We start from the raw sequence: 14,329 nt of genomic DNA on the forward strand, positions 1-14,329 counted from the left end.
AAGGGAACACAAGCAGGAGCAGAAGGAGAAGCAGGCCTCCTGCTCAGCAGGGAGCCCGATGCGGGGCTCTATCCCAGGACCCTGGGATCATGACCTGAGCCGAAGGCTGAAGCCTAACGACTGAGCCACCCAGGCGCCCTTCTATCCCGGTGCTTTAATAAACCACCATTTTGCACCGAATGTGTCTCAAGAATTCTTTCTTAGATGTCGGCCCCAGACATCACCCCATCAAACTTCACCTATATTCCAAAACCTCATTACTTCTGTCTAAGATACTTAGTCCTTTTGCTTGTTTGCTTTTCTCTGTTTAATTTATGTATGTGTTTAGATCACGAAGAGCTATGTGGTCCCAGTCACAGGTCATTTTGCCTGAATGGAGGGATTTGTTATGTGGTACCTACTATTCCCAGCCCATTCTGTAGGTAAGTGAAATGGACTGATGTGGGGGAGGGTCATTTTATTTTTTACTGTCTACTAACTTCTTTGAGAAATGATAAATATTGAACAAAAAGTATAAGATGAAAAAATGTGAGGAATGCTCTTATTTATATAGAACAAAATTATACTTTTAAAACAAAAAGTAGCAAATCACAGTCTTGCTCAAATTGTTTATTTTGAAAATTGGTGGTAGTTTCAAGCCTAATCCAATTTTTATAATAATCCATTTCAGTGAACTCTGTATGATTTTAGCAATTTAGGGAAGACACTCTATGTTTAATATTAATGACAAAACAGGTAGAGAACTCACTAATGTACAAAAGCCCAACATGAGACATTTTGCTGAGTTTAGAATACATAAATACACGATTAACTGTTGTGGTGTCATTTTGGAATATAGGTGAGGTTCAGTGGGGTGAGGTCTGGAGCCGATGACCAAGAATTCTTGAGACGTCTTTGGTACAAAATGGTGATTTATTAAAGCATGGGGACAGCACCCGTGGGCAGAAAGAGCTGCTGCCCCAGGGTTGTTAAGGGTGGCTGATTTTATACTTGGCAGTTGAGAGAGGTAAGGAAAAGGGAGGTTTCAAAAGGATGATCATATTAAAGAAGACTCAACAGGATACCAGAGGCCTTGCCATTGCCAAGTTAAGGTTGTTTTTCCCTCTAGCAAGGCATTAACATTAAGATAGTTGGGAACATCCTGGAAGAATGTCACATATCCCACCCAGGATTGGGCTTGGGGGGAGGTTGCAGGGTGTCAGCTTGTGCTTTGTTTTTAGCTAGCGTTCTGTTCCCTTATCATTTGTATCAAAGTTTACATTTGATATATTAAAAAGAAAATGAAGCATTAAGTTTTTCTAATGGTGTCAACAAATAAAAAAGAAGGCTGTTTTGTTTTAAATAATATGATTTCACATTGGGATTATATAGCCAGATCAATAAAAGACTTGAAAATAGTACTTGTTTAGCTGGCTTCCTTTGAGTTTGGTTAGATAGGATTTAAGGGGGAGATAATAAACTGACTTTATTTATTTATTTATGTATCTATCTACTTATTTATTTATAAGATGTTTAAGAACTTATGAGAGAGAGAGAGAGACAGAATAAGCAGTGGGCAGAGGGAGAGGGACAAGCAGACTCCCCACTGAGCAGGAAGCCTGAAGTGGGGCTTGATCCCAGGACCTTGAGATCATGACCTGAGCAGAAGGCAGACCCTCAAGGGAATGAGTCACCCAGGCACCCCGATAAACCTCTTTTATTTTTATTTTATTTTTTAAGGTTTTATTTTATTTTTTGAAACAGAGAGACAGTGAGAGAGGGACCACAAGCAGGGGAAGTGGGAGAGGGAGAAGCAGGCTTCCCAAAGAGCAGGGAGCCCGATGTGGGGCTTGATCCCAGGACCCTGGGATCATGACCTGAACTGAAGGCAGACACTTAGTGACTGAGCCACCCAGGTGCCCCAATAAACCTCTTTTAATACATGAATTAGCAACATATTACTACCAATGATGTCCATAGAGTTTAGTGGAGCTAACACCTAAGGACCTCAAGATTTTTTGTGGCATGTGCGTGAATTACTCTGTTTTTGTTCTTTAACTGAAATGAGAGGTATAAAATCTACATTAAAGATCTTTCTAAAGTAAAATTCATAGGAAAAGTGAAAAATAATTTTTGAGATTTAGTGTGGAGGAAGGGAGACATAAATAACCTCATAATTATCTCAAGATGTTCTCAGAGGTTTCCCTATGGGATGACTAAGTATTTTTCCTCTCAAGTTAATAAAGTGAAAAAGAAGGAGATAGAAGAACAAATCAACAATTGTTTTGTACCTACTAGGTGCCTCTACATTTTTCTTTCATCTTAAAACCTATTTATAAAAATACAATTTATGAATGATAAACTACTTTTTAAAAGTGCACAATTGAGGAATTTTGACAAATGTTTATACCCATGAAACCACTACCACCATAACAACATACAGAACATTTGTATTATACCACATTTGCTGACCAAAATTTTAATTTACATTTTCATGTTTCATCATGAAAAACCTTAGAGGAAAGGGGAAAAGAAGACCTAAGGAAATAGAAAAATAAGGAAAATGAGAAATAACTGACTTGCCAAAGTCATACATGTAGGACTAAATTAAAGAAATGTCCTTGAGTACAAAGTATAACTCCCAAGTTTCACCTAATCTTACGGTATATTCATTCTGAATTCTTTCTAATGGGATAGAGCATGTGGTATTCATAAAATGAAACAAAAATACTCATCAGAACAAATATATTTCATAATTAAAAGATACTGATGTTTGGTATCTTGATTTTGGTAATGGCTACTTGGGTAAAAAGGCTGTCCTTTCTCCATTGACTTACTTTTGCACCTTTGTCAAAAATCAGTTGATTCTACATGTATGGGTCTATTTCTGGACTATTGTATTCCATTGATCCATGTTTCTATCTTTCACGAATATCAAACCATCTTGATAACTGTAACTTTATAATAAGTGAAATCAGGTCATGTGAGTCCTTAACTTTGTTCTTCAGCCCATTTATCTTTATCTTTTCTTTCTAAAAGACAGTATTTCAATGTTAAACTATTACAAATATTTAGCTGCATATTATAAATTTTGTGGTCTGTTGTTCATCTCTAAGGTAGACATTTTTTCCAGTGTGATTTCTTCTTTAACCTGTGTGGGGTTGTTGCTGTTACCCTTTAACATGTATATCTAATTTAATTGCATTGTGGTCACAGTACTTCGTCTATCCAGCTCTACCCTTACTATTTGTCTGTATATTAATGGTGTGTTTATACTGCACTGAATAAGTTGAAAGAAAGAATTAAGAGTACTGAAATTTGGAGAATCACTGAGATGGGAAGAAAAGTAGTGTCTTACTTCAGGCTGCTATAGCAAAAAAAAAAAAATCAGTCTGGGTGAATTATGAACAATAGAAATTTATTTCTCATAATTCCGGTGGCCAGAAATCTGAGATCAGGATGCTAGCACGATTAGGTTTTGGTGAGTGCCTTCTTCCTGGTTTGCAGATGTATTTGGATAGATCTTTTGATTGGCAGGTTTATATTCAGGAAGAGCTGGTAAGGAACCAGCTTTTAGAATGCAGAACCATTCTGTGGGATTAGTGCCCTCTGTGCAGTGTGGGTTGTATAGCTTGGAGTTCTTCAACACCCGGAAAGAAAGTGAAGTCAGGGAAGACACAGAAAAGGAGGGCATATACTGACTAAGGGTTAAGTTAAGTTGAACAGCAGATACATTTTAAATCATTATTTTATAAAAGTAATTGCTTTCCAATAATTTTAGGACTAGGTTGGACCTATTTTTTTTAAAGGCTTTTATTTATTTTTTTATTATGTTAATCACCATATATTACATCATTAGTTTTTGATGTAGTGTTCCAAGATTCATTATTTGCATATAACGCCCAGTGCTCCAGCAGAACGTGCCCAATTTAATACCCATCACCAGGTTAACCCATCCTCCCACCCCTGTCCCCTCTAGAACCCTCAGTTTCTTTTTCAGAGTCCATCGTCTCTCATTGTTCATCTCCCCCTCCGATTTCCCCCCCTTCATTCTTACCCTCCTGCTATCTACTTCTTTTTTTTTCTTTTAACATATAATGTATTATTTGTTACAGAGGTACAGATCTGTGATTCAACAGTCTTGCACAATTCACAGTGCTCACCATAGCACATACCCTCCCCAATGTCTTTCACCCAGCCGCCCAATCTCTCCCACCCCCCACCACTCCAGCAACCCTCAGTTTGTTTCCTGAGATTAAGAATTCCTCATATCAGTGAGGCCATATGATACATGTCTTTCTCTGACTGACTTATTTCAGTCAGCATAACAATCTCTAGTTCCTTCCACATCTTGCAAATGGCAAGATTTAATTCCTTTTGATGGCTGCATAATATTCCATTGTATATGTATATACCACTTCTTTATCCATTCATCTCTCGATGGACATCTTGACTCTTTCCACAGTTTGGCTATTGTGGACATTGCTGCTATAAACATAGGGGTGCACGTACCCCTTTGGATCCCTACATTTGTATCTTTCGGGTATATATTCAATAGTGCAATTGCTGGATCCAATGGTAGCTCTATTTTCAACTTTTTGAAGAACCTCCATACTGTTTTCCAGAGTGGCTGCACCAGCTTGCATTCCCACCAACAGTGTAGGAGGGTTCCCCTTTCTCCCCACCCTCTCCAACATCTGTCGTTTCCTGACTTGTTAATTTTAGCCATTCTGACTGGTGTGAGGTGGTATCTCATTGAGGTTTCGATTTGGATTTCCCTGATGCCGAGTGATGTTGAGCACTTTTTCATGTGTCTGTTGGCCACTTGGATGTCTTCTTTGGAAAAATGTCTGTTCAAGTCTTCTGCCCATTTCTTGATTGGATTATTTGTTCTTTGGGTGTTGAGTTTGATAAGTTCTTTATAGATTTTGGATACTAGCCCTTTATCTGATATGTCATTTGCAAATATCTTCTCCCATTCTGTTGGTTGTCTTTTGGTTTTCTTGACTGTATCTTTTGCTGTGCCAAAGCTTCTTATCTTAATGAAATCCAAACAGTTCATTTTTGCCCTTGCTTCCCTTGCCTTTGGCGATATTTCTAGGAAGAAGTTGCTGTGGCTGAGGTCAAAGAGGTTGCTGCCTGTGTTTTCCTTTAGGATGTTGATGGACTCCTGTCTCACACTTAGCTCTTTCAACCATTTTGAGTTTATTTTTGTGTGTGGTGTAAAGAAATGGTCCAGTTTCATTCTTCTGCATGTGGCTGGCCAATTTTCGCAACACCATTTGTTGAAGAGACCGTCTTTTTTCCATTGGACATTCTTTCCTTCTTTGTTAAAGATGAGTTGACCATAGAGTTGAGGGTCCATTTCTGGGCTCTTGATTCTGTTCCATTGATCTGTGTGTCTGTTTTTGTGCCAGTACCATAGCGTCTTGATGATGACAGCATTGTAATAGAGCTTAAAGTCCAGAATTGTGATGCCACCAGCTTTGCTTTTCTTTGTCAAGATTCCTCTGGCTATTCGGGGTCTTTTCTGGTTCCATACAAATTGTAGGATTATTTGTTCCATTTCTTTGAAAAAAGTAGATGGTATTTTGATAAGGATTGCATTAAATGTGTAGATTGCTCTAGGTAGCATTGACATCTTCACAATATTTGTTCTTCCAATCCATGAGCATGGAACGTTTTTCCCTTTCTTTGTGTCTTCCTCAATTTCTTTCATGAGTATTTTATAGTTTTCTGAGTACAGATTCTCTGCCTCTTTGGTTAGATTTATTCCTAGATATCTTATGGTTTTGGGTGCAATTGTAAGTGGGATCGAATCCTTAATTTCTCTTTCTTCTGTCTCGTTGTTTGTGTATAGAAATGGCACTAATTTCTGTGCATTGATTTTATATCCTGCCACTTTACTGAATTCCTGTATGAGTTCTAGCAGTTTTGGGGTGGAGTCTTCTGTGTTTTCCACATAAAGTATCATATCATCTGCAAACAGTGAGAGTTTGACTTCTTTGCTGATTCAGATGCCTTTTATTTCTTTTTGTTGTCTGATTGATATGGCTAGGGTTTCTAGTACTGTGTTGAATAGCAGTGCTGAGAGTGGACATCCCTGCCATGTTCCTGACCTTAGGGGAAAAGCTCTCAGTTCTTCCCCATTGAGAATGATATTCGCTGTGGGTTTTTCATAGATGGCTTTTATGATAATGAGGTATGTACCCTCTATCCCTATACTCTGAAGAGTTTTGATCAAGAAAGGATGCTGCACTTTGTCAAATGCTTTTTCTGCATCTATTGAGAGGATCATATGATTCTTGTTCTTTCTTTTGTTAATGTATTGTATCACGTTGATTGATTTGCTGATGTTGAACCAGCCTTGCAGCCCAGGGATAAATCCCACTTGGTCATGGTGAATAATCCTTTTAATGTACTGTTGGATCCTTTTGGCTAGTATTTTGGTGAGAATTTTTGCATCCGTGTTCATCAAAGATATTGGTCTGTAATTCTCCTTTTTGATGGGGTCTTTGTCTGGTTTGGGGATCAAGGTAATTCTGGCCTCATAAAATGAGTTTGGAAGTTTTCCTTCCATTTCTATTTTTTGGAACATTTTCAGGAGAATAGGTATTAATTCTTCTTTAAATGTCTGATAGAATTCCCCTGGGAAATTAAAAAAAAAAAAAAAAAGAATTCCCCTGGGAAGCCATCTGGCCCCGGGCTTTTGTTTCTTGGGAGATTTTTGATGACTGCTTCAATTTCTTTAGCGGCTATAGGTCTGTTCAGGTTTTCTATTTCGTCCTGGTTCAATTTTGGTAGTTGATACATCTCTAGGAATGCACCCATTTCTTCCAGGTTATCTAATTTGCTGGCATAGAGTTGCTCATAACATGTTCTTATAATTGTTTGTATGTCTTTGTTGTTGGTTTTGATCTCTCCTCTTTCATTCATGATTTTGTTGATTTGGGTCATTGCTCTTTTCTTTTTGATCAGTCTGGCCAGGGGTTTATCAATCTTGTTAATTCTTTCAAAGAACCAGCTCCTAGTTTCGTTGATCTGTTCTACTGTTCTTTTGGTTTCTAGTTCATTGATTTCTGCTCTGATCTTTATTATTTCTCTTCTCCTTCTGGGTTTAGGCTTTATTGCTGTTCTTTCTCCAGCTCCTTTAGGTGTAGGGTTAGGTTGTGTATTTGAGACCTTTCTTGGTTCTTGAGAAAGGCTTGAATTGCTATATACTTTCCTCTCAGGACTGCCTTTGCTGTATCCCAAAGATTTTGAACAGTTGTGTTTTCATTTTCATTGGTTTCCATGAATTTTTTAATTCTTCTTTAATTTCCTGGTTGACCCATTCATTCTTTAGTAGGATGCTCTTTAGCCTCCATGTATTTGAATTCTTTCCGACTTTCCTCTTGTGACTGAGTTCCAGTTTCAAAGCCTTGTGGTCTGAAAACATGCAGGGAATGATCCCAATCTTTTGGTACCCATTGAGACCTGATTTGTGACCTAGGATGGGATCAATTCTGGAGAATGTTCCATGGGCACTAGAGAAGAATGTGTATTCCGTTGCTTTGGGATGGAATGTTCTGAATATGTCTGTGAAGTCCATTTGGTCTAGTGTGTCATTTAAAGTCTTTATTTCCTTATTGATCTTTTGCTTAGATGATCTGTCCATTTCAGTGAGGGGGGTGTTTAAGTCCCCCACTATTATTGTATTGTTGTCAATGTGTTTCTTTGCTTTTGTTATTAATTGCCTTATAAAATTGGCTGCTCCCATGTTAGGGGCATAGATATTTACAATTGTTAGATCTTCTTGTTGGATAGACCCTTTAAGTAGGATATAGTGTCCTTCCTCATCTCTTATTACAGTCTTTGGTTTAAAATCTAATTTGTCTGATATAAGGATTGCCACCCCAGCTTCCTTTTGGTGTCCATTAGCATGGTAAATGGTTTTCCACCCCCTCACTTTCAATCTGGGGGTGTCTTTGGGTCTAAAATGAGTCTCTTGCAGACAGCATATTGATGGGTCTTGTTTTTTAATCCAATCTGATAGCCTGTGTCTTTTGATTGGGGCATTGAGCCCATTTACATTCAGGGTAACTATTGAAAGGTATGAATTTAGTGCCATTGTATTGCCTGTAAGGTGACTGTTACTGTATGTTGTCTGTGTTCCTTTCTGATCTTTGCTGCTTTTAGGCTCTCTCTTTGCTTAGAGGACCCCTTTCAATATTTCTTGGAGGGCTGGTTTCGTGTTTGCAAATTCCTTTAGTTTTTGTTTGTCCTGGAAGCTTTTTATCTCTCCTTCTATTTTCAATGACAGCCTAGCTGGATATAGTATTCTTGGCTGCATATTTTTCTCGTTTAGTGCTCTGAAGATCTCATGCCAGTCCTTTCTGGCCTGCCAGGTCTCTGTGGATAGGTCTGTTGCCAATCTAATATTTCTACCATTGTAGGTTACATGTCTCTTCTCCCGAGCTGCTTTCAGGATTTTGTCTTTGTCTCTGAGACTCGTAAGTTTTACTATTAGATGTTGGGGTGTTGTCCTATTATTATTGATTTTGAGAGGGGTTCTCTGTGCCTCCTAGATTTTGATGCCTGTTTCCTTCCTCACATTAGGGAAGTTCTCTGCTATTATTTGCTCCAATATACCTTCTGCCCCTCTCTCTCTTTCTTCTTCTTCTGGGATCCCAATTATTCTAATGTTCTTTCGTCTTATCGTATCACTTATCTCTCGAATTCTGCCCTCGTGATCCTGTAGTTGTTTATCTCTCTTTTTCTCAGCCTCTTTATTTTCCATCATTTGGTCTTCAGTATCGCTGATTCTCTCTTCTGCCTCATTTATCCTAGCAGTTAGTGCCCCCATTTTTTATTGCACCTCATCAATAGCCTTTTTGATTTCGACTTGGTTAGATTTTAGATCTTTTATTTCTCCAGAAAGGGTTTCTCTAATAACTTCCTTGCTTTTTTCAAGCCCAGCTAGTATCTTTAAAGTCATGATTCTGAACTCTAGGTCCGACATCGTACTAATGTCCGTATTGAGTAGGTCCCTGGTTGACGGTACTACCTCTTGTTCTTTTTGCTGAGGTGATTTTTTTCATCTTGTCATTTTGTCCAGAGGAGAATAGATGAATGAGGGAACAAAATGCTAACAGGTTAACAACGTCCCCAGCAAATATACTGTATACAAGTCAGAATAGACCTGAAACCTGGGGAAAAGAAAGGGAAAGAAAGAAAAAAGAAAGAGAAAAAAGAAAAACAGAAAGAAAAAGATAAAAACAAAAACAGAACAATAGACAAAAAGCAGAATATGATCAAATATGATCAGGCTAGTGCATAGATCCGTGCCACACACTAGATTTTGGGCGTATTTTGGTCTGTTAGAAAAAAGTTCCTCCTAAAATTTTAAAGGAAGAAAGACAAATATGTACAAAATAAGGGTCGATAGAATGAAGGGATGGAAGATGACTGTAAAGATGAAAATTATAAAAGATTTTATAAAAGGAATTGATAAGTTGTTTGAAAAAAGAAAGAAGAAGATTTAAAAAAAATAAAGAAAAAAGGGAGAGAATGTGATCAGGCAGGAGACTAGAACAAAGCCATACACTAGTGATTTAGGGTATATTTTGATCTGTTAGAAGAAACTGTATCTCAAAATTTTAAAGAGAGAAGAACTTATAAATATATGCCAAAAATAAGGGTAACTACTGTGAAGAGATAAAATATGACTCCAAAAATGAAAAATAAAAAATGTTTTTTTTTAAAAAAGTGATTGATAAGATGTTGGTTGAGAAAGGGAAAAAGAAAAATTAAGAACAAAAGAGTTAAAAAAATTAACTTTGATGAACTAATGGGTCATGGTAAAAAAAGAAGCCATGAATTCTATGTGCAGTATTCCCCTAGCGCTGGAGTTCTCCCCTTCTCCTTGATCGGTAAACTTGTTCTTGGCTTGCTGGCTGTTCGTGCTGATCTTCTGGGGGAGGGGACTGTTGCCGTGGTTCCCAAATATCTTTGCTGGAGGCGGAATTGCCCCACTCTTGTCGGTCCGGGCTAAGCAAGCTGCTCGGGTTTGCTCTCAGGAGCTGTTGTTCCCTGCATGCTCTGGTACAGCTTTGGAGGACCAGGGTGAAAATGGTGGCCTCCCAATCTCCGCCCGGAGGAGCTGAGAACTCGGGGCCCCGCTCCTCAGTGCGCCCCCAGAGAAAAGCAGTCACTCCCATGTCCCCGGTCTCTGGCCGCACTCCGTGCTCACCTGGCGTCTGACCGAGCGTTTGTATCTCTGGCACCCAACCCCGTGTGGAGTCTCCAAACCCAGCAGATCCCTGTGGTGCGTTCCCACGCCGCTCCTCCCGGGGGAGAAAGGGGAGTCTCCCGGCTCTGCCTCTTGTTGGGTCCCTGCTGGAGGAGCAGTGGCCCGACTGGGCCGTGGATCACAGTTTATGGGAACCCTGAGCTGAGAGCCCGCGTCTCGGCTCTGTCTCTGCAGCCGGCTTCCCCGCTCCGATACCTGGGAGCTCTGGCGCACTCAGGCACCCCCGGTCTTTCTGTGACCCCAAGCGTCCTGAGACCACACTGTCCCGGGAGGATTCCACCCCCCGCTTAGCCACTGGAGCGATGTCCCTCAGCGGAGCCAACTTCTAAAAGTTCTGATTTTGTGCTCTGCGGCTCTATCACTTGCCAGAGCGGCCTACGGAGGCCCCCTCCTCCACCGTCTATCCTCCCGAATATCGCCTCGGATTCACTTCTCCGCATGTCCTACCTTCCAGTAAGTGGTCGCTTCTCTGTTCAGAGAGTTGTTGCTACTCTCTTCTTCCATCTCCTGTTGAGTTCGTAGGTGTTCAGAATGGTTTGATCCCTATCCAGCTGAATTCCTGAGACCAGACGAAATCCAGGTCTCCTAGTCCTCCGCCATCTTGCTCCGCCCCCTCTTGTGACTATTTCTTCTCAATTGCCTTCAGCTCAAAATCATCCTTATGTAAGAGTGGCATATTTTGGGGTGGCATATTCTGCTACCATTCATCCTTGGGGACTGCAGTTTCATCATACTTCCTGCTGTTTAGATTTGGAGGTCTAGGGATTGCTAAAGGATTTGAACAGGGTTTTTATAGGTCAGGCTTGTGGGACTCTTTGGTAATGCAGTCCACTCAAAAATTTACTAGGCTTTAGATATTTCTCTATTTTTACTCAGTTCAGTGCAGGTAACCACACTAATGATCTTGTATAAACAATTTTTACTTAAAAAGTTCAGGTTTTTCACTTAATGCCTTTCTTTTTTTTTTGAGAGAGTGAGAGCACATGTACAGGTGTTGGGGACAGCAGGGTGGGCAGGGGAGAGGGAGAGAGAATCTCAAGCAGGCTACATGCTCGATATGGGGCTCAGTCTCACAACTTTGAGATCATGACCCAAGCCAAAGTCAAGAGTCAGATGCTTAACCCAGTGAGCCACCCAGGTGCCTCTTAATGTCCTCTATTTTGAGTCCATTCCTTCTCTTTCAACTTAATGGTAGTTAACTTGAGCCATCTGAAATAGCAGGCTTGGTTTGGGAAGTCTATTTACTCAATCTTATTTTCACCTCTGAGCTGGCTACCATTGTCTGGCAAAGATATGAATGAAAGGCCTGGGGTGCAGTCTTACCTCATGCTAAGATTATTACTTAGCAACAATCTCCAATCATTGCTTCAGTTTTGGTTACAGAATCTGTTGACATTTTTAAAATTTGATAACAAAGTCACAAAATAAAAAAAGGGATACTGTGCAAGTTGTTATTTCTACCCATTCCCCTAGTGTGTCTGTTTTCTATTCAACCTTTGTAAGTAACCAATTTTAAAAGTTTATTGCTTATTTTCTATCATATTCATGAATATATAGGCCCAAACAGCCTGAAATCTTATTTTCAATCAGTTTTAACACTGTATTCTGCTTTCCTTTTTATACTTCATAATACATTTAGGAACCTTTCAATGGCAATACACAGAGTACTTTATTACAACTGCATAGTGTATTTTACACAACTACTATGGTCTGTCTAAACCTGTTGATGGACATCTGGGTTGTTTCTCCTCTTTTTCTAATGCAAACAATGCTGCATATGTACATAATTTTATAGAGTGCAAATAAATTCCAAGAATTTGTCTAGTTAAAGGGTATATGCATTTGTAATTTTGTTGGATATTGCCAAAGTGCTCTGCACAGGCATTCCTACCAGCTGTGTATGAGAGTGCTTCATTTCCCAGCAAACTGTGTTGTCTATTGTTGGACTTTTACTAATCTGATAGATGAGAAATGGTACCTCAGTGTTGCCTTAATTCACATTTACCTTTTTAAAAAAAATATTTGTTTTTAATTTCTTATTTAAGTTCAATGTAGTTAACATATAGTGTGTTATTAGTTTTAGGGGTAGAATTTAATGATTCATCAATTGCATACAACACCCAGTGCTCATTACATCAAGTGCCCTCCTGAATGCCCATTACCCAATTACCCCTCCCCCACCCACCTCCCCTCCAGTAACGCTCAGTTTATTTCCTGTAGTGCAGAGTTTCTTATGGTTTGCCTTCCTCTCTGTTCTTATTGTAATTTATTTGTCCTTCCCTTCCCCTATGTTCATCTGTTTTGTTTCTTAAATTCCATATGAGTGAAATCATATGGTATTTGTATTTCTCTGACTGATTTATTTCTCTTAGCATAACACCCTCTAATTCCATCCACATCATTGCAAATGGCAAAATTTCATTCTTTTTGATGGCTGAGTAAAATTCCATTGTATATACATACCACATCTTTATCCATTCATCTGTTGATGGACATCTGGGCTCCTGCTATTGTAGACATTGCTGCTATAAATGTTGGGGTGCATGTGCCCCTTTGAATCACTATTTTTGTATACTTTGGATAAATACCTAGTAGTGTGATTGCTGGGTCATAGGGTAGTTGTATTTTTAACTTTTTGAGGAAACTCCATACTGTTTTCCAGAGTGGCTGCAGCAGTTTGCATTCCTACCAACAGTGTAAGAGGGTTCCCCTTTCTCTGCATGCTCGCCAACACCTATTGTTTCCTATGTTGTTAATTTTAACCATTCTGACTGGGGTGAGGTGGTATCTCTTTGTAATTTTGATTTGCATTTCCCTGATGATCAGTGACGTTGAGCATTTTTTCATGTGTCTTTTGGCCGTCTGAATGTCGTGTTTGGAAAAATCTCTATTCATGTCTTCTGTCCATTTTTTAACTGGATTTTTTATTTTTGGGGTGTTGAATTTGATAAGTTCTTTATATATTTTGGATACTAATCCTTTATCAGATATGTCATTTGCAAATATCTTCTCCCATTCTGTAGGTTGCCCTTTAGTTTTGTTGATTGCTGTGCAGAAGGTTTTTTTTTAAAAAAAGATTTATAGATTTATTTACTAGAGAGAGAGAATGAGCACATGGGGGGGGGGAGTAGAACAAGAGGGAGAAGCAGACTCCCTGCTAGGCAGGGAGCCTGATGAGAGGCTTGATCCCAGGACCCCAAGATCATGACATGAGCCGGAGGCTGTTGCTTAACCAACTGAGCCACCCAGGCGCCCCAGAAGGTTTTTATTTTGATAAAGTGTAAGTAGTTTATTTTTGCTTTTATTTCCCTTGCCTGAGGAGACATGTCTAGTAATGAGTTGCTGTGGCTGATGTCAAAGAAGTTACTGTCTGTGTTCTCCTCTAGGACTTTGAAGGTTTCCTGTCTTATATTCAGGTCTTTAATCCATTTTTAATATTTTTCTGTCTGCTGTAAGTAAGTGGTCCAGTTTCATTCTTTTGCATGTTGCTGTCCACTTTTCCTAATACCATTTGTGGAGGAGACTGTCTTTTTTCCATTGGATATTCTTTCCTTCTTTGCTGAAGATTAATTGATTATATAGATGTGGGTTCATTTCTGGGTTTTCTTATGTGTTCCATTGATCCATGTGTCTGTTTTACGCTGTCTTTATCACTACAGCTTTGTAATAATGCTTGAAATCTGGAACTGTGAGGCCTCCAGCTTTGCTTTTCTTTCTTTTTATTTCTTTAAATTTTTTATTGTTATGTTAATCACCATACATTACATCATTGGTTTGTGATGTAGTGTTCCATGATTCATTGTTTGTGCATAACAGCCAGTGCTCCATGCAGAACGTGCCCTCTTTAATACCCATCACCAGGCTAACCCATCCCCCCACCGCCCTCCCCTCTAGAACCCTCAGTTTGTTTTTCAGAGTCCATCATCTCTCATGGTTTGTCTCCCCCTCTGATTTACCCCCCTTCATTCTTCGCCTCCTGCTATCTTCTTTTTTCTTTTCTCTTAACATATATTGCATTATTTGTTTCAGAGGTACAGACCTGTGATTCAACAGTCTTGC

General features: G+C 39.3%; 1 protein-coding gene across 1 annotated transcript in view; it reads left to right on the top strand.

The window, feature by feature from the left end:
- The first annotated feature begins 318 nt into the window (after positions 1-318).
- The window catches only part of NRG4 (neuregulin 4), a 47,820-nt gene continuing 33,809 nt past the window's right edge, over positions 319-14,329 (top strand). The window contains exon 1 of the mRNA XM_073877429.1: positions 319-422. Coding sequence (XP_073733530.1) covers positions 319-422 — 104 coding nt within the window. The remainder of the gene's footprint in view (positions 423-14,329) is intronic.

This window comes from Callorhinus ursinus, unplaced genomic scaffold, assembly GCF_003265705.2.
Source record: "Callorhinus ursinus isolate GAN/ISIS: 27379988/994484 unplaced genomic scaffold, GSC_fseal_2.0 scaffold25, whole genome shotgun sequence".
Lineage (NCBI taxonomy): Eukaryota > Metazoa > Chordata > Mammalia > Carnivora > Otariidae > Callorhinus > Callorhinus ursinus.